Source organism: Loxodonta africana, chromosome 18, assembly GCF_030014295.1.
Source record: "Loxodonta africana isolate mLoxAfr1 chromosome 18, mLoxAfr1.hap2, whole genome shotgun sequence".
Classification (NCBI taxonomy): domain Eukaryota; kingdom Metazoa; phylum Chordata; class Mammalia; order Proboscidea; family Elephantidae; genus Loxodonta; species Loxodonta africana.
The window spans coordinates 60,705,023-60,729,575 of record NC_087359.1 but is presented as its reverse complement, the minus strand read 5'-3'; the positions used below and the strand labels follow the sequence as shown (position 1 = coordinate 60,729,575).

The 24,553-nt window shown below is 36.9% G+C and overlaps 1 protein-coding gene across 1 annotated transcript in view; it reads right to left on the bottom strand.

The window, feature by feature from the left end:
* TAOK1 (TAO kinase 1) overlaps window positions 1–24,553 on the bottom strand; it is a 154,458-nt gene that overhangs the window by 62,450 nt on the left and 67,455 nt on the right. Inside the window, exons 2-4 of the mRNA XM_003416726.4 lie at window positions 21,543–21,767; window positions 2,124–2,195; window positions 1,059–1,160 (exon numbers count right to left, since the gene is read on the bottom strand). Coding sequence (XP_003416774.1) covers window positions 1,059–1,160; window positions 2,124–2,195; window positions 21,543–21,674 — 306 coding nt within the window. The 5' untranslated portion in view covers window positions 21,675–21,767. The remainder of the gene's footprint in view (window positions 1–1,058; window positions 1,161–2,123; window positions 2,196–21,542; window positions 21,768–24,553) is intronic.

Below are 24,553 nucleotides of genomic sequence, written 5' to 3'. Positions count from 1 at the left end.
ATAATCACTTCTACAAAATGTGTACTTCATATATAACTATTAAAATTAGAAAGGAATATACATATTCTGTTACAGTTAACCTATAGTAACAATACTGCTAACTGTTAGGAATCAGAAAATTGTACTGTGGAACTATATGTATAAAGTGTAGGTTACCGCTTAAATATCTCTTTGGTAAAGTAAATACAGAGTATCTCCTATATGCCAGGTTATTTTATATATATTAAATAATCTAACGCTCACAACAACCTTATGTTACTGTTAGTTGCTACTAAGTGGGCCCCGATTCATGGAGACCCCATGCACAATGGAAGGAAATGCTGCCAGGTCCCATGCCATCCCCGTGATCCGGTGCAGATCGGAACATCGTGATCCACAGGATTTTTACTGGCTGATTTTCAGAAGTAGATTGCCAGGCCTTTTTTCCTAGTCCATCTTAGTCTGAAAGTGCTGGTGAAAACTGATTGGCATCATAGGAATATGCAAGCCACTACTGACAGACAGGGAACACTGTGTATGAGGTACACTGGCCAGAAAGAGAACCAGGATCTCAGGCATTAAAGGCAAGACTTCTACCACCGAACCACCAACGACCTCTACAACCTTATGATGAAGTAGGCTCTGTTATTATTCCTGTTTTACAGATGGGGAATCTGAGAGAGAGAGAGGGAACCTGACCAACATCACTGCTGTCTGTTTAACCATAGCCTCAAGTTTAGGAGTTCTTCCAAAATTTAAACTGGATAAAAATGACCAAACATTACAAATCTAAGTTCAGTATACTAAAATGATAATTAGCTGTGGTGTTTATTAATTATTAAACAAAAAGAAGCCATTTCTGTTTAAAAGAAATTTAGCACTTCTCTTATATGAATAATTACACCCATACAATTGTAGGATTATGCCTATTTCTAGAAGGTACTGCTTTTCCTCTCTCAGCATTAACTAACATTTCAGGTGCTTTTGCATGCCTTTACACAACCAGTTTGAGAGTCTTAATTAATTCATTCTAAACCAAAACCAACTAAAGTTATAGCAAGGAGAGAACAAATACCTACCCATGCTGTGTGCTCACGTAAATAGCAGCCTTTGTATTCTATACTGTTAGGATGTTTTATTCTTTGTAGAAACCTGACTTCCTTAATAATATCCTGCCATTTCTGTGAAGGGAAAAAAGGGATAAGGAGAACATTTATGAATAGCTGCTTTTATTTAGAGAGTTAAATAAGAAAAAAAGCAATTAATAAATTAAGACGGACTGACAAGAAAATACAACTGTAATTTATTTGTAATTTTTACATTAGATGTCAATAAAAATGTTAAAAGAAATTACATTCATACAGTTTATAACTCAATTACTTAATTTGCAAAATTATTTCATTCAAGTCAAGACAATTCCTCTAAGATAAATATAGAGTAATACATTAAACTAGAGTTTAAAAAATTAAAAGAAGGAGCACAAGTTGGGAGCCTTTTAGGATGCCAGTACTGTTCTGTTTACGGCTTTACGTTCTAACGAAGTAGGCGCACTCACTTTGCGATCAAAGAAAAAATGTGTTGTTGTTTTTTTTTTTTTTGACCCTAGTTGCTATCCCTATAATGTGACAGCACATTCCTCCTCCCCACCCTGTATTTCCTGTGTCCGTTCAACCAGCTCCTGTCCCTTTCTGCCCTCCCATCTCGCCTCTGGACAGGAGTTGCCCGTTTAGTCTCATGTATCGACTTGAGCTAAGAAGCACACTCTTCACAAGTATCGTTTTATGTCTTATAGTCCAGTCTAATCTTTGTCTGAAGAGTTGGCTCCAGGAATGGTTTTAGTTTTGGGCTAACAGAGAGTCCAGGGGCCATGCCTTCTGGGGGCCCTCCAGTCTCAGTCAGACCATTAAGTCTGGTCCTTTTACTAGAATTTGAGTTCAACACCCCACTTTTCTCCTGCTGTGTCAGGGACTCTCTGTTGTGTTCCCTGTCAGGGTGGTTACTGGTGAGAAAGAAAACCTTTTGAAATATACACTAAGATTTGCACTCTTTATGTATGTTACACTATGGTAAAAAAATTCTGCACACCCCATTAAAACTAGTGTCTTTCTCTAACATGCCAATAAAAATGTATATACTTAACCTACTTCAGTAGACTGCTTTCCACTATAAGACATCTTCTTGATGGCCACCACTTCGTTGGTGCGTACATCTCGTGCCTAAAAAATAATAAAGAAAGGATCATTGTGAAAATTAACAGATTAAACCCAGGCAATTGTTTCTCTGAGAATAAAACCATTTGTAAACTACCATGTCAAAAAAGGACATTAAAACTGATTTTACCGAACATTAAAAAAAATCACGTTATATAACAAAATTTATAAAATGCTCCGAGAACTGGTACTCTGAAAAATCAAGCAGATTTACTTTGTTCAAATTGTGGTAAATATGTACATAAGAAAACATGTGCCATTTCAACAGTCTTCACACATACAATATGGCAACATAAATTGTATTCATCATGTTGTATAACCATCAACATTATATTTCCAACTTTTTCTATCACCCTTAACAGACGCTCAGTGTCCCTTAAGCTTTTCCCCTTTACCTCTCCCTCCCACCTGCCCCTGGTAACTATTAATAACCTTAGGTCTGTATACATTTGCCTGTTCTAGATAATTCAAGTGGAATCATACAATATTTGTCCTTTTGTGACTGACTTTGGAAACCCTGGTGGCGTAGTGGTTAAGTGCCACGACTGCTAACCAAAGGGTTGGCAGTTCACATCCACCAGGCACTCCTTGGAAACTCTATGGGGCCGTTCTACTGTGTCCTATAGGGTTGCTATGAGTCGGAATCGACTCAAAGGCACTGGGTTTGGTTTTTGGTTTTGGTGCCTGACTTCACTCAGCATGATGCTTTCAAGGTTCATTGATTTTATAGCATGCATCAGGGCTTAATTTCTCTTTATGGCTGTGTAATATTTCATTTATGTATGTACCACATTTTGTTTATCCATTCATTTATTGAAGGACATTTAGGTTGTTTCCATCTTTTGGCTATTGTCAACAGTGCCACTATGAAGATTGGTGTACATGTATTTGTTCGTGTTCTGGCTTTCCATTCTTCTGGGTATATACCTAGGAGTGTAATTACTACATTATACAGTAATTCCATGTTAAAATTTTTGAGGAACCTCCAGACTGTTTTCCACAATGGCTGTACCATTTTACAATCCCACCAGCAATAAATATAGGCTCTTATTTCTCCACTTCCTCACCAATACCTGCTGTTCTCTGTTTTTTAAATTGGGGCCATCTAAGTGGGCATGAAGTGGTATTGTTGCAATTTTTTATTTGCATTTCCCTAATGATTATTGAGCATCTTTTCACATGCTTGTTGGCCATTTGTATATCTTCTTTGGCAAATGTCTATTTACGTCCTTTGCCCATTTTCGATTGGGATGTCTTTTTGTTGTTCTGCTGTAGGAAGCAGGTTTACTTTTGAGTAATATAGCTGAGAAAAAGGAGTCCCTGGTGGTACAAACAGTTAAGCACTTATCTACTAGCCCAAAGGTTGGTGGTTCAAACCCACCCTGAGGTGCCTCAGAAGACAGGCCTGATGATCTGTTTCTGAAAGGTCACAACCCAGAAAACCCTACGGAGCAGTTCTAATTTGCACACACAGAGGTCATCATGAGTTGGAACTGATTTGATGTTATAACAGTTGAGAGGGGAAAAACACAGAAATTTAAGTAATACTATAAACGAAGAAACAACAAATACAAGTCCATGCCAATAATTTTTTTTGTGCTAATAAATTTTGACATCTCAATGAAATGGACAATTTCCCAAGAAAAATTATTAAAACTGATCTAAAAAAGAAAATGTTAGTAAAACAAACAATGGTGGAAGACTGAAAAGAATAAATTATCTTTAAAATACTCTTCAGTGGCAAATAGTTTTACCAGGGAGAATTTTCCGGGATACAAGTGGGATAATAGGGATGCTACTCCCATTAATTTGATGAAAAAAGTATATAACTCTCCAGCTAAAACCTCACAAACACCACAAAATAGAAAGTTAGGTACCAATTTCATTTATAAATAGAGAAAAGAAAACTCTAAATAAAACTAATAAACCAAATTTTATAGGGTATTAAAAGAAACTTTCACTTGGACAAAATATACTATCCCAAGAATGCAAAGAGTTTGGTACCAGGAAAGCATTTCATAAGTTTCCACCTTTTTAAAAAGTCACAGGGAAAAAAATATGGAAACTCTCAATAAATGCTGAAAATGCAGGAAGAGTCCAACTCTAAATGTATTCAGTTGGCAAAGGACCTAATTCTTAGGAAGTCAAAATTAGAAAGAAAAGTCCTCAACATGATAGAGTGTCTTTTGCAAATAAATGCTAATCAGGATCAAGAAAGTTTGCTAAACTGGTATCACAGTTAACAGCTAACACTGTTGTGGAAATTCTCAAAAAAGTAATACAAGTATAAATTATAAACATGATAGTTAATGTGTTGGAAAAGAAGAGACAAACTCTCTTAGTGTACGAAAGAATGGTAATATATATTAAGAAGACACAAGAGAATAGCTGTGAAATACTTAAAATGAGTTCATTAAGAGGGTCAGAACCACCTCAAAACATCTGTGAAGGAACTCATCTTCAATACAGGCTTTAGCGAATTTTAGAACCAAGACAAAACGTTCTAAAACTAGATTATGGTGATGGTTGCAGAATTCTGTACAGTTACTAAAAATCACTAAAATGTACACTTGAAATGTGTAGGTTTTATGGTATATAAATTGTACCTCAATAACTGGTTTAAAAAAAAAAAAAACAGCATATCACTTGTGCTCTGTTAAGTGAGTCCCGGAAAGAACTAATGACATTCCAATTACACATTCCAATTAAATTGCTGGTTAATATGAACTTGTGCCACTTACTGTAATGGACGAAGTGGATCCATCCACTTAAATCCTGCTTACATATGAATCTTTTCCCAAAATGTTTTCTGCCTGTCTCTGAGCCCTGCGATACTGATCAACAAATTTGAACAGCTACATTCTTTTAGGTATATAACACTTTCATTGAGATAGAATTCACATTTCATACAATTTATCCACTTAAAACAGAATTCAATGATTTTTAGTGTATTCACAGATACGTAAAATCATAGCCCCAGTCAATTTCAGAGCATTTTGATCATCTCAAAAGGAATCCCCATACCCTTTGGGTATCACCCTCCTATTCCCACATTGACCCCAGCCCTAAACAACCACTAATCTATTTTCTGTCTCTACAAATTTACCTGTTCTGGGCATTTCATATAAATGGGATTACGTAGTATGTAGTCTTCTGTGACTGGCTTCTATCTTTTAGCATAATGTTTTTAAGCATGTATCAATACTTAGCATGTACCAATACTTTGTTCCTTCTTGTGGCTGAATATTACATTGTGTGGATATATCACATTTTGTTTATCCTTTCATCAGCTGATAGACATTTGGTTTATTTTCACCGTTTGACTATTATGAATAATGATGCTATAAACATTTGTGTACAAATTTTTGTGTGAACATAGGTTTTTCATTTCTCTTGGGTACATACGAAGGGAATTGCTGGCTCATATGGTAACTTTATGTTTAACCATTTGAGGGATTGCCAGACTGTTTTCTGAAGTGGCTAAACGATTTTACATTCTCACTAACAGTGTATAAGAGTTCCAATTTCTCCACATCCTTGACAACATCTGTTATTATCTGCTTCTTTTATTATAGCCACCCTAGTGGCCATGTCATCAGGAGGGACCCGTCCCTGGAGAAAGACATCATGCTTGGTAAAGTAAAGGGTCAACAAAAAAGAGGATGATCCTCAACAAGATGGATTGACACAGTGGCTGCAACAAAGGGCTCAGATACAGGATTGTGAGGATGGCGCAGGGCCAGGGAGTGTTTCATTCTGTTGTACGCAGGGTCGCTATGAGTCGGAACCAACTTGATGGCACCTAGTAACACCACCACCCCACCATGGTACTTCATAGAATGCGCCTAAATTTGTGCTTGTCTGATTATTTCTTCATGATTAGATTCAGGTTATACCATTTCTGGCCAAAATACTATAAAAATGATGTGTCCTTTCAGGGTATCGTATCTAGGTATATGATGTCCATACCTCATTGTATTAATTGTGATCACCCACTCAAGGTGTTGTCAGGTTTCTCCAGTGCATATGGTTATAATTACTGTTTTCCACCTTGCATTTTACACTTGCACTTAAAAGTATCTCCCCACACTTAATCTGGAAACATCCTGCTCCTCATCAAACTCTTCCCCTCGATTCTGCAACCAGTGAATACTCTAGGTTAAAACAATCTTCCGTATGATGACTGTAAAATGCTCATTTTTCCAACTCAACCACTCTTTCCACATTAATCAGTCAGGATTCTATTACAAAGAAGAGCCCTCTCTTCCCATTCATCCACCCACCACCATAGAAATTACGAATTCCTATTTTATTCTATGCATTATAATCCATTACTGTCTTTATTTATATTGATGCTCAACTTATCCCGGAGTTGGCTGGTGGAGCCCCCATTTTTTTCTTAAAGTGCTTTCTTACTTTCTGGCACTATATGTTCTAGTCTTGTCTATTACCTTCTCTTTCCCAGCAATAGGATCAGCCATTCCTCCAAGGAGTCTTTGTTCCTTTTGGTGGAGAATTCAAGATCTGGGTGCTAGGTGTGCTCACTGCTACTAGAGTATCATTGCAACTAGAACGTTGCAGTGGACAGAGCTAGGATATATATACATGTATGTGCAGTATACATATATTCTACATACATATAAATTAGTTCATTTTGATATCTCTAATTCCTATCCAATCCCTACCTAACTCCATAGGGTTCTTCCTTCCTCAATTCCATATTTCTGTGTTTTCTGTTCCTTCTTTCATAGTGGAAACCCTGGTGACACAGTGGTTAAGAGCTCCATCTGCTATCCAAAAGGTCGGCAGTTCAAATCCACCAGGCACTCCTTGAAAAACTCTATGGAGCAGTTCTACTCTGTTCTATAGGCTCGCTATGAGTCGGAATCGACTCATGGCAATGGGTTTTCTTTCACAGTTAGAACCCTAACTCCCAATATCAGCATTATTCATTGTCCAATTAATTCTTTTACACATAGTTCCAGAACAGTCACAGCTATACCAGTATGAAACAAACCTATTAAGAAGAGTTCAAGATTTATCTGCAGTTTCCTTCTCCCAAAGCAGACTGAGGATATACAGTTAAAATACTATTTTCAAGAAGTTACTTACATTAGTTCTTTTTTTTCCTCAGTGTGTTCTGAAACATAGTTGGGTTTACTGTCTCTCTTTGCATTTGATTTCAAGGTCTCCCCCCAAACATACTGATTCAATTTTTTTAAATACATAAAATATTTACTATCCAAAAAGGTATACTCAAAGAAATGCCACTTCCTCTCCTACTCCTTGCACCCTATCCCCTCCACCAACCACTCCATTCTGTTGGCTTTACAGGGATAATTTGTCCAATTTCATTAGACTACACATCTAATATCTGTGTATTTACTGTATGGAAAGTACACTCAAAATTAGTCGATTAAAAAAATACTACTTTGAAATAATTTTAGACTTACAGAAACGTTTCAAAAATAGTACAGATATTACCATATGGCCTTCACCCAGCTTCCTCTGATGTTAACATCCTGTATAATATAGATCAACAACCAAAACTAACACTGGAAAAATTATTATTAACTGAACTGTAGGCTTTATTTGCATTTCACCAGTTTTCCCACTAATAACCTTTTTCTGTGTCAGAATCTAACCCAGGATCCCATATTGCATTTAGCTGTCCTATTGCCTCAGTCTCCTCCAATCTGTGGCTCTTCCTCAGTCTTTCCTTATCTTTCATGACCTTGACACTTTTGAAGAGCTGTTGTTATTGGGTGCCACTGAGTTGGCTCTGACTCATGGCAACCTTATGTATAACAGAAGGAAAGGCTGCCTATTTCTGCATCATCTTCATGATCATTGGTATGTTTGAATCCATTGTTTTGGTTATTGTGCCAATCCATCTCATTGAGGGTCTCCCTCATTTTTGCTGACCCTCTACTTTAACAAACATGATGTCCTTTTCTAGCGATTGGTCTTTCCTGATGACGTGTCCAAAGTAAGAGAGCCAAAGTCTTTCCATCCTTGCTTCTAAAGAGCATTCCAATTGTATTTCTTCTAAGACTGATTTGTTCACTCTTCTGACAGTCCACAGTATAGTGAATATTCTTTGCCAATACCGCAGTTAAATACATCAATTTTTTTTCTTCTGTTTTCCTTTTCAATTGTCCAGCTTTCACATGCATGAGGCGATTAAAAAGACCATGGCTTGAATCAGGTGCACCTCAGTCACCAAAGTAACATCTGTGCTTTTTAAAGAAATTTAAAGAGAGAATAACAGATTGGTATCTAGAAAATCCCCAAATGTTTAAAAATTAAGCAACACAACTGTAACAGGTCTTTTACAGATTTGCCCAATGCAACATGTCCTTTGATTTCTTGACTACTGCTTCCATGGGTGCTGATTATTCATCCAAGTAGAATGAAATCACTGACAACTTCAATTTCTTCATTTATCATGATGTTGTTTACCAGTTATTTGTTTATTCTGTTATTTTCTTCACGTTCAGGTGAAGAGTACTGGTTAGCCATTTTATATAATGTTCTTCAATTTGAGTCAGTCTGATATTTCCTCATAATTAGAGTTATTTTTATTTTTTTTGCAAGAGCACCACAACAGTGATGTGTCCTCATAGTGTCATATCAGGGGATACATGATGTTGATATGTCTTATTACTGGCGATATCAACTGTGTTAGTTATCTAGGTCCTTGTTATCAATCTTCCCTTGGTCCACACAGGAACCCCAGCTTCAAAGGATGTGCTCTGCTCCTGACTGCTTTCTTGGTGGTCTGAGTTCCCCCAATCTCTATTCATTTCCCTTTCATCTCTCCAGAGATAAAAGGTGATACAGGCCACACCACAGGGAAACTCCCTTTACACAGGATCAGCGATGTGACCTGGGTAAGGGTGTTATAGCCCACCCTAATTCTCTTTAACATAATCTAACCTTGCCTCATTAACCACAGGCAGAGATTAGGATTTACAACACATAGGGAAATCACAACAGATGACAAAACGGCAGACAATCATACAACACTGGGAATCATGACCTAGCCAAGTTGATGGATATTTTGGGGGGACACAAATCAATTCACTGCATCAACTTTGGTCTCTTAATTAAGGTGGACTCTGTCAAGTTTCTCCACTGATTTTCCTGTTTCAATTAATGACTATCTTGGGAGAGATACTTGAAATTATGCATATATCCTGTTTCTCTTTAAACTTTTGCCCACAAATGGTTGTGACAATTTATTTGCCTCAGTGTTTCTACATTTAATAATGGGAATCTTTTCTTGCTCAAACTGTTCCAGTTTTAACCACTGGGAGCTCTTTCAAGTAAACTCTCAATTCTTTAAAATACATGACTGTTTAAAGCAAAAATTGTAATATTGTATTGTGAGTTTATAATATATGTAGATACAATAATATATACAACAAGACTAGCATAAAGGATGTGAAGAAGTAAACAGGACCCATATTAAAAAAGGATATAATATTCTTCTAATACAGAAAAAGCAAGGTTAAGAGTCAAAAGAAACAGTTTTTTAAGAACCAAATGAGCTCTGAGTAATCCAAGAAGAGTATGATGCTACATGTCATATATTCTCACCCTCAGAGAGGAAAAGAGTAAAGTTAGCTGATGGGCTAAACAAACCAGATGCTATCTAAGGTGTAAAAGGAACAAAAATAGATTGAGTAGTAAAAAGATGATGCACACAACCAATTTTTTTGTTTTAAACCAGGAAACTGTGACACTGGGATCTATTTTAATCAGTTAATAAGAATGATCTGAAATCATTGTCAATTAATAATTATATATAAATTGTCTTTCTGTATTTCTTTTGTTGTGTTCACCACTTTTCTCTTAAGTCTAATGTGAACAACACTAAACCGTTTACTTTAATCACTGGAAAGATAAAATGCACAAAGCTCCTAAAAGAACACAAATTAGTAAAATCTTACACTAGGAAATAAGAGGTAGATGTTTATATCTCACTTTAAAAAATGAAGAAGAAAATAACTTTTGCAAAGTAAAACTTTTCTGGGGTCATATATGGTTTGCCACTTCTGTTAGCAAGCTACCTGGTTCCCAAGCCAGTACTCTCTTCTGCTTTTTGACTTATCCTATGGCTTTTTTTTTTTCTGGTGGCATAGTGGTTAAGCGCTACGGCTGCTAACCAAAAGGTCGGCAGCTCGAATCCGCCAGGCACTCCTTGGAAACTCTATGGGGCAGTTCTACTCTGTCCTATGGGGTCGCTATGAGTCGGAATCGACTCGACGGCAGCAGTTTTATGGCTATCTACTGACATCACGTTAGTTCTATTTAAGGTATTGAAAACTAAAAGAGAATGTTAATCTTGCTGGCAATCTAGAGACAGTGATCTTTTTGCACATCTGACTTTCTGGTTTGCTTTCAAATACTTATGACACCAGCCCTTCATTACGTTGCCTTATGAGATAGCCAGCATAGTTCCATTAGAATATCTTTAACTTAAGATGATGCCTACTTCCAATTAATAAAAATTCAAAGAAGTGTTATAAAAAATATTTTAGTCATGTAAAAATTATTTGACAAGAGGGTCTTTCCTCTATCTACTTTACAGACAGACACTACACATATAGCCCTGCTGTGGGTGGGAGTGAGGCGGAACATACAGAGGTGGGCACATATATACATACACGCACACCAAGATTATCTGATACCAAAAAATATAAATGTTAGAGACCTAGAAATGGAATTACCACAAGAAGATTTGATTCTGGGCTACATTCAAATTTTGCTCACCTATATGTTGCACGGAAAACCCTGGTAGTGTAGTGGTTAAGTGCTTCAGCTGCTAAACAAGAGGTCAGCAGGTCGAATCCACCAGGCGCTCCTTGGAAACTCTATGGGGCAGTTCTACTCTGTCCTGTAAGGTTGCTATGAGTCAGAATCGATTCGACAGCAGTGGGTTTGGTTTTGGTTTGGTTATATGTTGCACGTTTCCCAGAAATCAAGAAAAGTAACAGAAAATATCTGCTCTTAGCAGTTGCCTCTGACTACTCAATGGTTTCATTTAATGGTTCTGGGTTTGTTCTAACCTGAACTTCCTAAGTCAGCTTTTTATTTTTTTTCCCTCCCTACTTTTTTATTGTATGAACCCGTCTAATGTACATTAAGGTGGTGGTAAGCCTTGTTTATTTCTTCTCTAGATCAGAATTCAGCAAATTCTTTCTGTAAAGGATGAGATGGTAAATATTTTAGGCTTTGCAGGCCACATACAGTCTGTGCTGCACATTTTTTTCTTCTTAATGTAAAAACCATTCTTAGTTTGGGAGCTGAACAAAAACAGGTCACAGGACAGATCTGGCCCATAAGTTAAAGTTTGCTAACCTCTGCTACATAGACTCATCATTGGCTATGTTGTTGTTGTTGTTGTTGTTAGGTGCCGTCGAGTCGGTTCCGACTCATAGCGACCCTATGCACAACAGAACAAAACACTGCCCGGTCCTGAGCCATCCTTACAATCGTTGTTATGCTTGAGCCCACTGTTGTAGCCACTCTGTCAATCCACCTCGTTGAGGGTCTTCCTCTTTTCCCCTGACCCTGTACTCTGCCAAGCATGATGTCCTTCTCCAGGGACTGATCCCTCCTGACAACATGTCCAAAGCATGTAAGACGCAGTCTCGCCATCCTTGCCTCTAAGGAGCATTCTGGCTGCACTTCTTCCAAGACAGGTTTGTTCGTTCTTTTGGCAGTCCATGGTATACTCAATATTCTTCGCCAACACCACAATTCAAAGGTGTCAACTCTTCTTCAGTCTTCCTTATTCATTGTCCAGCTTTCACATGCATATGATGCGATTGCAAATACCATGGCTTGGGTCAGGCCCACCTTAGTCTTCAGGGTGACATCTTTGCTCTTCAACACTTTGAAGAGATCCTCTGCAGCAGATTTACCCAATGCAATGCGTCTTTTGATTTCTTGACTGCGGCTTCCATAGGTGTTGATTCTGGATCTAAATAAAATGGAATACTTGACAATGTCAATCTTTTCTCCGTTTATCATGATGTTGCTCATTGGTCCAGTTGTGAGGATTTTCGTTTTCTTTATGTTGAGGTGTAATCCATACTGAAGGCTGTGGTCTTTGATCTTCATTAGGAAGTGCTTCAAGTCCTTTTCACTTTCAGCAAGCAAGGTTGTGTCATCTGCATAATGCAGGTTGTTAATGAGTCTTCCTTCAATCCTGATGTCCCGTTCTTCTTCATATAGTCCAGCTTCTCGGATTATTTGTTCAGCATACCGATTAAATAGGTATGGTGAAAGAATACAACCCTGACGCACACCTTTCCTGACTTTAAACCAATTAGTATCCCCTTGTTCTGTCCGAACAACTGCCTCTTAATCTATGTAAGGGTTCCTCATGAGCACAATTAAGTGTTCTGGAATTCCCATTCTTCACAGTGTTATCCATAGTTTGTTATGATCCCCACAGTCGAATGCCTTTGTATAGTCAATAAAACACAGGTAAATGTACTTCTGGTATTCTCTGCTTTCAGCCAGGATCCATCTGACATCAGCAATGATATCCCTGGTTCCATGTCCTCTTCTGAAACCGGCCTGAATTTCTGGCAGTTCCCTGTCAATATACTGCTGCAGCTATTTTTGAATGATCTTCAGCAAAATTTTGCTTGCATGTGATATTAATGATATTGTTCTATAATTTCCACATTTGGTTGGATCACCTTTCTTGGGATGGGAATAGGCGTAAGTTTGGATCTCTTCCAGTCAGTTGGCCAGGAAGCTGTCTTCCATATCTCTTGGCATAGACGAGTGAGCACCTCCAATGCTGCATCTGGGTGTTGAAACACCTGGGTTGATATTCCATCAATTCCTGGAGCCTTGTTTTTCACCAATGCCTTCAGAGCAGCTTGGACTTCTTCCTTCAGCACCATCGGTTCCTGATCATATGCCACCACTTGAAATGCCTGAATATCGACTAATTCTTTTTGGTATAATGACTCTGTATATTCCTTCCATCTTCTTTTGATGCTTCCTGCGTCGTTTAATATTTTCCCCATGGAGTCCTTCACTATTGCAATTCGAGGTTTGGATTTTTTCTTCAGTTCTTTCAGCTTGAACAACGCCGAGTGTGTTCTTCCCTTTTGGTTTCCCATCTCCGGATCTTTGCACATATCATTATAATATTTTGTCTTCTTGAGAGGCCCTTTGAAATCTTCTGTTCAGTTCTTTTACTTCATCAATTCTTCCTTTTGCTTTAGCTGCTCGACGCTCAAGAGCAAGTTTCAGGGTCTCCTCTGACATCCATCTTGGTCTTTTCTTTCTTTCCTGTCTTTTCGGTGACCGCTTGCTTTCTTCATGGATGATGTCCTTGATGTCATTCCACAACTCATCTGGTCTTCATTCACTAGTGTTCAATGCATCAAATCTATTCTTGAGATGGTCTCTAAATTCAGGTGGGATAGACTCAAGGTCGTATTTTGGCTCTTGTGGACTTGTTCTGATTTTCTTCAGTTTCAGCTTGAATTTGCATATGAACAATTGATGGTCTGTTCCCCAGTTGGCCCCTGGCCTTGTTCTGACTGCTGATATTGAGCTTTTCCATCATCTCTTTCCACAGATGTAGTCAATTTGATTTCTCTGTGTTCCATCTGGGGAGGTCCATGTGTATAGTCGCCGTTTATGCTGGTGAAAGAAGGTATTTGCAATGAAGAAGTCATTGGTCTTGCAAAATTCTATCATTCCATCTCCGGCATTGTTTCTATCACCAAGGCCATATTTTCCAACTACTGATCCTTCTTCTTTGTTTCCAACTTTCGCATTCCAATCGCCAGTAATTATCAATGCATCTTGATTGCATGTTCAATCAATTTCAGACTGCAGCAGCTGATAAAAATCTTCTATTTCTTCATCTTTGCCCCTAGTGGTTGGTGCGTAAATTTGAATAACAGCCATATTAACTGGTCTTCCTTGTAGGCGTATGGATATTATCCTATCACTGACACCGTTGTAGATCTTGAAACGTTCTTTTCGACGATGAATGCAACACCATTCCTCTTCAAGTTGTCATTCCCAGCATAGTAGACTATATGGCTGTCCGATTCAAAATGGCCAGTACCAGTCCATTTCAGCTCACTAATGCCTAGGATATCAATGGTTACGCGTTCCATTTCATTTTTGACGATTTCCAATTTTCCTGGATTCATACTTCATACATTCCAGGTTCTGATTATTAATGGATGTTTGCAGCTGTTTCTTCTCATTTTGAGTCGTGCCACATCAGCAAATGAAGGTCCCGAAAGCTTTACTCCATCCACGTCATTAAGGTCGACTCTACTTTGAGGAGGCAGCTCTTCCCCAGTCATCTTCTGAGTGCCTTCCAACCTGGGGGGCTCATCTTCCAGCACTGTATCAGACAGTGTTCCGCTGCTATTCATAAGGTTTTCACTGGCTAAAGCTTTTCAGAAGTATACTGCCGGGTCCTTCTTCCTACTCTGTCTTAGTCTGGAAGCTCAGCTGAAACCTGTCCTCCATGGGTGACCCTGCTGGTATCTGAATACCGGTGGCATAGCTTCCAGCATCACAACAACACCCAAGCCCCCACAGTACAACAAACTGACAGACACCTGGGGGCTAGGAGGTATGCTAAAAAGTAGATCAAATTCTGAAAAGAGAAAAAAGTGGAAACATAAACAGGTCTACTGGGAAATTGATATTGAGGTTAGCAGACAGAAGACTATAAAATAATTACGATTAATAAATTCAAGAAAACAGAGGAAAAGATTAAACTTGCTTAAAAAAATCCATGTACCATATTTTTACACAAATAACACAAGCTTTCTACATTCGTTTGCCAATCACACCCTCCACCAGCAAGGTAATTTTTTTTTTTTTTACCAGCAAGGTAATTTAATAAGCACCACTATGCTAAATTTTTTACATGTTAATCTAAAAAAATTAGCATAGCACACTTCCAAAATACCTGGCGGGGGGCGGGGAGGAGTGGTTGGCAAACAAAGGTAGAAAGCGTGCATTACATGCATAAAATACAGCATTTCAATAGATTCAGAGTTTTTAAAAAAAGAATCAAACGGACATTTTGGAAGTAAAATATATGACAATAATAGCACAAAGAACAAGAGAAACATAGAGCTGAAATACTATAAGGTTTTTCTGCATCATCTGAGAAGTAGTGAAAGTGCTAAAATTTAAATTAAGTATAATAAATCCAAGAATGCATAACGTAATCTCTAGGATAAGTATTAAGAGAATAATAAAAGAATGTATAGCCAAAAGATTAATAGAGAAAAAGAAATAATAACAATAGACACTTGATTAATTTAAAAGAGGACAAGACAGGAGGAACAAGGAAGAACAAATGGAACAAACAAAAGTCAAAGAGCAAAACAGCAGACTTTAACGCCAGCTGTATCAGTAACTGCATCCAATAAAATAGGACAAAACACTAAAACAAGGATCATGAGACAAATTAAAAAAAAATAAAACCCAACTCTATGTTGTACACAAGAGAAACACTTTAGCTATTAGCTCCCCAAAGAAAAAAGAAATACCACGCAAGCATTAGTCAAAAGGTTTCTGATTAACATCAAAGTAGATTTTTAATCAAGAAATATTATGAATGATTAAGAATAATTTTGGGGGGGCAATTTTTTTTACTGTGCTTTAGACAATTAGTTTCTTGTTAAACAATTAATACATATATTTGTTTTGTAACACTGGTTGCCAACCCCACAACATATAAACACTCTCTCCCTTCTTGACCTTGAGTTCCCCATTACCAGGTTCCCTGTCCTAAGAATGAAATTTTGTAATGATAAACGGGACAATTAAAAAGAAAAACATAATATTCCTAAACTTGTATGCTCCTAAGAACATAACTTAGAAATATATAAAGCAAAACTAGACAGAGCTAAAAGGAAAAACAGACTAATCCGCAACAACAGTAGAGATTTTAAAATACCTCTGTCAGTAATGATCCAAAGAGAAGGCTCTCTCTCTCCTCCCACAAAATTAGTAATGATGTAAAAGAGCTGAAGACCATCATCAATGAACTTTACCTAATTGACATATATACAAAACATTACAACAAAAAAAATACAAAATATATATTATTTTCCTAGACACATGGAATGCTCTTAATTGGATGAGAGAACATTGGATTCTAGCACTGAATGCCCTTCATTGTGGATCAGAAATTGTAGAGGCTGTATGATGCTATCTATGACCATATACTGTTCCATAAAGCAAGTCTCAATAAATTCCAAAGGATTTAAATCGTACAAAGTATAATCTGTGTCAAAAGTGGTATTATACAAAAAAAAAAAATGAATAATAGAATGATAACTAGAAAATCCCCCAAATGTTTAAAAATTAAGCAACACACTTGTATATAACCCAAAGGGGGAAAAAAATCACACTGGAAAACAAATTTTCTTAACCTAAATGATATTTAAAATGACATATTATCATATGTATGTTTATAGCAACTTATTCATAACTGCCAAAAATTGAAAGTAACTAAGATGTCCTTCAATAGGTGATGGATAAATAAACTGTGGTACATCTAAACAACGGAGTGATAGAAAGAAATGAGCTAGACGTTGTACTGGTGAATGTTCTGGTATATTTTCACCACAATAATAAAAAAAAATACAGGAAAAAAAAAGAGCTATCAAGCCACGAAAAGACATGAAGAAAGCTTAAATGCATACTGCTAAGTGAAAAAACACAGTGCAGAAAAGCTACATACTGTGTGATTCTAACTATCTAACATTTTAGAAAAGGCAAAACTACAGAGACAATGAAAAGATCACCAGTTGTCAAGGGGTCAGCAGGAGAAAAGAAGGATAAAAAGGTGGATCACTTGGCATTCTGTATGATACTGTAATGGTGGACACATGACATGATGCATTTGTCCAAACCAAAAGGACTGTACAACACAAAGAATAAACGCTAATGTAAACTATGGATGTTAGCTAATAAGGACGTATCAATATTGATTCATCAATTGCAACAAACGCATCACAGGAATGCAAGATGTTAGTAGAAGAAAAGATGTACAGGTGGTAGGGAGCATGTGAGAACTATGTACTTTCTGTACAATTTCTCTGTAAGCCTAAATCTGTGTTTAAAAAAAAAGTCTCTTTTAAAAATGGCATATGAAAACTTGTGACATACAGCACTGACTGGGAAAGTTATAGGTAAATGCATAATCAGATTACAGTAGAAATTAAATGACATGTTTGTATCTCAAGAAGACAACATCTGGCATTGTAAGTCTAAGTTTTTTACCACTTCTATTCAACATTTTACTGGTGGTCTTAGCCAATACAAACAATGAAGAAGGAAAAAAAAGGATTGAAAAGGAATAAATAAAACTGACATTCGCATACAGACAGTATGTCAGCTTACATACGAAAATTCAAAAACACCTATAAACTATGAGAATAACTGAATTTAGCAAGGTCACTGGATACAAAAGCTCAACTGTACTTCTATATATTGGGAATCAATAACTATAAGATGAAATTTTAAAGAGAGATACCATTTGGTATAACCCTCACCCCCGCCCCCCCCAAAAAACTAGGAATAAACCTACGGAAAGATGTACAAAACCTCTATAGCAAAATATACAAAAACAATGAGAGATCTTAAAGAAGAACTAAATAAATGGAGAGAAAAACTGAGGTACATGAATAAGAAAATTCAACACTGTAAAGACATAAATTTTCTCCAAATTGATCTATAGATTCAATACAATCTAAACCAAAATCCCAGACTTTATGGAAAATGATAAGCTAGCTCTATAATTTGTATGGAAAGGCACAGCACCTAGAATAGCCTAAGGCAACCTTTAAGACAACAAAGCAGAGAGAGTTAAAACTACCAGATTCTAAAACTGATTATAAACCTACCGTGGATTAGTGACACAAAAATCCCCAAAAAAGACAGAAATAGACCAAATGAACAAACAGAAAGTTCAGAGAGAAACTCACACATATACGATCACACTTGATTTACTACAAAGGTACAATTCAGTAACTAATGCTGGGTCAATTTTAGTGATTTACTTAGACATCCTCCTCGGTCCCCGTTCATATAACAAACACAGTTATTAAACAGGGATGAATCATAGACATAAATGTGACAGATAAAATAAAGCTTCTACACAAAAGCATATGACAGTATTTTCTTGAGCTTAATTAGAGTAGGCAAAAATTTCTAAAGCAGAACACAAAATGTAGTAACCAAAAACAAACAAAAATTAGAATTCACTAAAATTAAAAACTTGAGTTCATCAAAATACAAAACTAAGAAAATGAAAATCACAGGCTAGGTTAAAAGAACTCTGTAAAGAACTCCTAACAAACGGATATGAAAATGAGAGAAAACTGACTTTTAAGATTGGCAAAAGATTTAAACAGGCACTTCACCAAAAAAAAAAAAAACCAAATGGCCAACATGTGTATCAAAATATCATTATTTATCACAAAAACGCAAAATGAAACCATAATGAGACACCACTACATGCCCACCGAAACTCAAAAACTAAGGAATGCTAATACGAAATCATGGCAAGGATGCAGAGCAACTGGAACTCTGATACACTAATGAACTGGTACAACCACTTTGAAAACATGTTTGACAGTATGTTGTGAAGTTAAATGCATACATACACACACACACACACACACACACAAAGTATGCCCCAGAAATGTGACCACTGGTTATTCACCCAAGAGAAATGGGAGTTTATAAATGGAGGTTTATGTATACCAACTCACACGTACAAGAATTTTCACAGCAGGCTCATTCAACATAGGCCCGAACTGGAAACAATCCAAATGTCCATCAACAATATAATAAATGAATTGTATGTTCATACAACAAAATACCAGGCAACAATGAAAATGAATAAACTACTGCTATATGTAAGAATCTAGGTGAATTTTAAAGACTTGATATTTAGCAAAAGAAGCTGGATATAAAACAGTACATTCAATATGATTCCATTTATATGTAGTTCAATAATAGGCAAAACTAATCTACAGAGAGAGGTTAGAACAGTGGTTACTTTTTGGGAGGGGTTTTTTTTTATAGACAGGAAGTGTGATTGAGGGAGCTTTCCGGGGTACTGGGGAAGTTCCATATCTTCACCTGAGTGGTGGTAATATGGGTATATACACATGTGAAAACTCATCAAGTTGTACATTTAATATCTGTGCAATTTACTGTATCTAGGTAATATCTCAATACAAATATAAAAAGAAAGTCAATTTAGTAAGGGCTGACTAAAAACTTTTCAAAGAAAGATAAAACCTGTGAATAATCTGCCTCTGCAGGTTACAATGCTAACGCAATGGTTATTAAACAAGAAAAGGAGACTGAAGAGAAAGGTTATTTTACTGGAGTAGGTTTTCAATGTCAATACATTTTGTTTATATAACTAGCTGATACTTTATTAGACTTTTAACAATTTAAAAAATATATTTAAAAATCATTTTAATGCTTCTATTCCTAACACTTCCTAACACATTTTCCACCTTACCTTGACAACTATGGTGTGGGTAATTACTATAGGTTTCAGGCACACAATCCCTGACGTTAGTGAGGAAATACCATATTTTAAATTCTTGAACACCCTGTATAACACAGTGGTAAGAACAAAAATGTTTAGCACTGTTGAGGCTGTAGTCATGATTAGGACTGCAGATGGTGGATGAAAGGGCGTGACTGCTGGTAGACAGGGAGCTAGGAATAAAGGATTTTTTTTTTTTTTTATAATTTTTATTGTGCTCTAAGTAAAAGTTTACAAATCAAGTCATTCTCTCACATAAAAACTTATATACACCTTGCTACATACTCCCAATTACTCTCCCCCTAATGAGACAGCCCGCTCTCTCCCTCCATTCTCTTTTCATGTCTATTTCGCCAGCTTCTAACCCCCTCTACCCTCTCATCTCCCCTCCGGGCAGGAGATGCCAATATAGTCTCAAGTGTCCACCTGATCCAAGAAGCTCACTCCCCACCAGCATCTCTCTCCAACCCATTGTCCAGTCCAATCCATGTCTGAAGAGTTGGCTTCAGGAATGGTTCCTATCCTGGGCCAACAGAAGGTCTGGGGGCCATGAGCACCAGGGTCTTTCCAGTCTCAGTCAGACCATTAAGTCTAGTCTTTTTATGAGAATTTGGGGTCTGCATCTCACTGCTCTCCTGCACCCTCAGGGGTTCTCTGTTGTGTTCCCTGTCAGGGCAGTCATCGGTTGTAGCTGGGCACCATCTAGTTCTTCTGGTCTCAGGACGATGTAGTCTCTGGTTCATGTGGCTCGAATAAAGGATTTTTTAATGGTAGAAACTCAAGCATGTTTTAAAAACTATGGGACCTGGGAAGAAAGCACAGGGACAAAACTAGGGGTCCTAAGTTTCTATATAACCAGACTTTCAAACACGACTGAAAATGCATGAACAACAGAAGATAAATTAGATAACTGGGACCTCCTAAAAATGAAACACACTCATCAAAAGACTTTACCAAAAGAGTAAAAAGATACAGACTGGGAAAGAATCTTTGGCAACAATATACCTGACAAGGGTCTAATCTCTAAATATATAGAAAACTTCAACTGAACACAACAAAAAGACAATCCAATCAAAAAATGCACAAAGGACATGAAGACACTTCACAAAAGGGGATACTGAGGCAGCTAAGAAAACACATGAAGAGATGCGAACAAGTATTAATCTTTCCCCCAAAAAAAACCAAGCCCAGTGCTGTGGAGTCAATTCCAACTCATAGTGACCCTACAGGACAGAGAACTGCCCCACGGGATGTCCAATGAGCAGCTGGTAGATCCTACTGCCGACCTCTTAACCACTGCATCACCAGGGCTCCGTTTGGGTTATACCAAAAACCAAACCAAACCTGTTGCCGTCGAGGCAACTCTGACTCATAGCAACTCTATAGGACAGATTACAACTGCTCCATAGTGTTTTCGAGAAGTAGCTGGTAGATTCAAACTGCCAATCTTCTGGGTGGCAGCCGAGCTCTTAACTACTGCACAACCAGAGATCCAATGCATGCCATAAGACTCCTAAAAACAGCTAAAATTTCTGAACAAGTAACATGTACATTAAAACAAAATAATATTTTTTCAATAAGCAGAAGCTTTAAAAACACATTATCAAATAAAACTATCTACTTTCATATTTGGATCTTACACACATACATACACCACTCTGGACTATGGACTATATTTCTTTATATTTATTGTGTTTTACTCTGCCAAGAGTGGACATTAAGCAAATGCTAGCCACTGACATTAAGCCTTTAACACTTACAAAATACACTGCTCCAAAGCTTCCATGGCCAATTTCTCTGAGGTCTGTGAAGAGCTTCTCTGGATCTTCTTTGAAAAAGAGCTCTGCTATTTCAGGGTCCTTCAGGCTGCCTGCTCGGTTAGTTGATGGCATCCTGCTGGGCAGTCAGCTGTCTGATTCTAATTTTATACTGCTATCCCAATCCTTGGTTCATCTGTATGAATGAAGCCACGCTGGCATAAACTACTGCAGAGAAAAAAAAAAAGAAAAAAAGGTCAGGAAAAGCAAACGCTGTTAAGAATAATTACTATAAGATCATTTACTGACAGCATTTGCAAAATTATCTTAGGCCTAGAAGTTCACTGAAAAGGCAGTATTGTCTATTAATACAGTTGTTCCTAAACCTCACTCACCATCACAGTCGCTTCTGCCCTTTTTTTGTTTGTTTTTACGTGGATTCTCAATAAACAGAACTTTAATTCTGATACAGTGAGACAGATGAGGTGATACAACATACAGATTAATATACGCAACTCAAGATGTACCCATGGCATGTTTCTAACAATAGGGAAACTCCCACCTATTACTGATCTTCAAATATAAGAAAACACACAAAAGATTTAACTCAGTACTCTGCTTTTCTCTTTCTTTCACATACTAGTTTAATCAATCAACTCCAGTACAGACCTTCCTAAGGGAGGGAGGGAAATACAGTGGAATAAACTATTTAATTGTAGACAACTGTTTTCCCATAAACCTGATTCACATTAAAATATGGTCTTTATCAACTATTCTTCATTAGATAAGTATATATTGCAGAGAGCTAGTAAATTCCCTGGTGGCTCTGCTATCAATTCCTTTGTATCAGATTACTCATTTTAAAAAAAATGACTATCATCAATTGAGAGGCTTCAGAACCTGGATTCTGAAATGACACTGCCTGGGTTTGAATCCTGACAACACTACTTACAAGCTGTGATGTTGGGTAGCCTCATTTTCCTATATCACTATAAAATGAGAACAATACTATATCTCTACTTCTCTGTAGTTGTGAGAATTAAGTTAATAAATGTAAGCATAAACTCGTACTCAGTCATAGAAAGCACAATATTAAGTGCTTTTTTTTTTTTTTTAATTGAGCTTTAGGTGAAAGTTTACAGTACAAATTAGCTTCTCATTCAAAAATTTATACAAATTGTTTTGTGACATTGGTTGCAATCCCTCCAATGTGTCATCACTTTCCCTCTTCCCAGCATGGGTTCCCTGTGTCCATTCATCCAGTTTTCCTGTCTCTTCCTGCTTTATCATCTTTGCTTTTGGGCAGGTATTATTTGGTCTCATATACTTGACTGAACTAAGAAGCACATTCCTCGTGTGTGTTATTGTTTTATAGGCTTGTTTAATCTTTGGCTTTTGGTTTTGTTGATTCTTGCTATTTTCCTGTTCTCTGTTTCATTCACTTATGCTCTAATCTTTATTATTTCCTTTCTTCTGGTGCCTGTGCGCTTCTTTTCCGGTTCTCTCTATTTGTTTGAGTTGTAGGCTAATGTTTAGATTTTGGCCCATTCTTTTTTTGATACATGCATTTATTGCTATAAATTGACCTCTGGGCACTGCCTTTGCTGTGTCCAAAAGGTTTTGGTATGATGTGTTTTCATTTCTCTTTTCAGTCTAGGAATTTTTTAATATCTTATTTGATTTCTTCTATTACCCAGTTGTTCTTAAGCAAGGTATTATTTAGTTTCCATGAATTTGTTTATTTTCCCTTGCTCTTCCTGTTACTGATTTCTATTTTTATGGGGTAATGATCAGGGGGAAGGCTTTGTATTATTTTGATATTTTGGATTTTATTGAGGTTTGCTTTGTGGCCTAAAATGTGGTCTACTCTGGAGAATGTTCCACGTGAGCTGAAAAGAATGTATATTTTTGCCACTGTTGGGTGGAGTGTTCTACATACGTCTATGAGGTCAAGTTGGTTGACTGTGGCCTTTAGCTCTTCTATATCTTTGCTTAGTTTCTTTCTAGATATTCTGTCCTTTACCGAGAGTGGTGTGGTGAACTCTCCTACTATTATGGTGGAACTGTCTATTTCTCTTTTTCAGTGCTGTTATAATTTATGTATTTTGGAGCCCCGTCATTGGGTGCATAGATATTTATTAAGGTTATGCCTTCTTGATGGATTGTCCCTGTAATCATTACATAATGTCCTTCCTGTTTCTTATGGTTGATTTTGCCTTACAGTCTATTTTATCTGAGAATAGTATTGACACTCCTGTTCTTTTTTGGTTATTATTTGCTTCATATATTTTTTCCATCCTTCGATTTTTAATATATTTATATTTTTGTATCTAAGATGTGTCTATTGTAGACAGCATATTGATGGGTTGTGTTTTTTTATCCATTCTGCCACTCTCTGTCTCTTTACAGATGCATTTAAGCCATTTACATTCAGTGTGATTATCAATATGTATGAGTTTATTGCTGTCATATTCTTGTGCTTTTTTCTGTAGTGCTAATGATTTCTCTGTTCCTCTTACTTTCCTGTACTTAGTTCCTTTTATTTGTGGATTTTCTTTTCATATCTTCCGTTATTATTGAGTTTACTGAGTCTTTATGATTTTCTTCTTTTTTATTTTGATGAGTAGGTTTATTAACTTTCTTTGTGGTTATTAAACTTACCCTTATCTTCCTAAATTTGATCCAGTCTTTTATTACTTGGTATTGCCTTGACTTCATCTCCATTTGAAAGTTCTGTACCTATACCATTTACTCCCCGTTTTATTGGTTTGACATTGTCATCATTTACAGACTGATGTCTCTGTTTCCCTATTTTAAGTCTTTTAGGTTTGTTTTGTTATTGAGATTTCTTTACCTAAGTTGGTATCTGACTGATGCTGTCCTGTGTTCTAGACTCAGGTTGTTGTCAGATGTTGGTTCTCGAACCAAAGGACTTTAATATAACTTGTAAGAGTGGTTTGGTTTTTATGAATTCCCTTAATTTCTGTTTATCTGGAAATGTCCTAATTTCACCA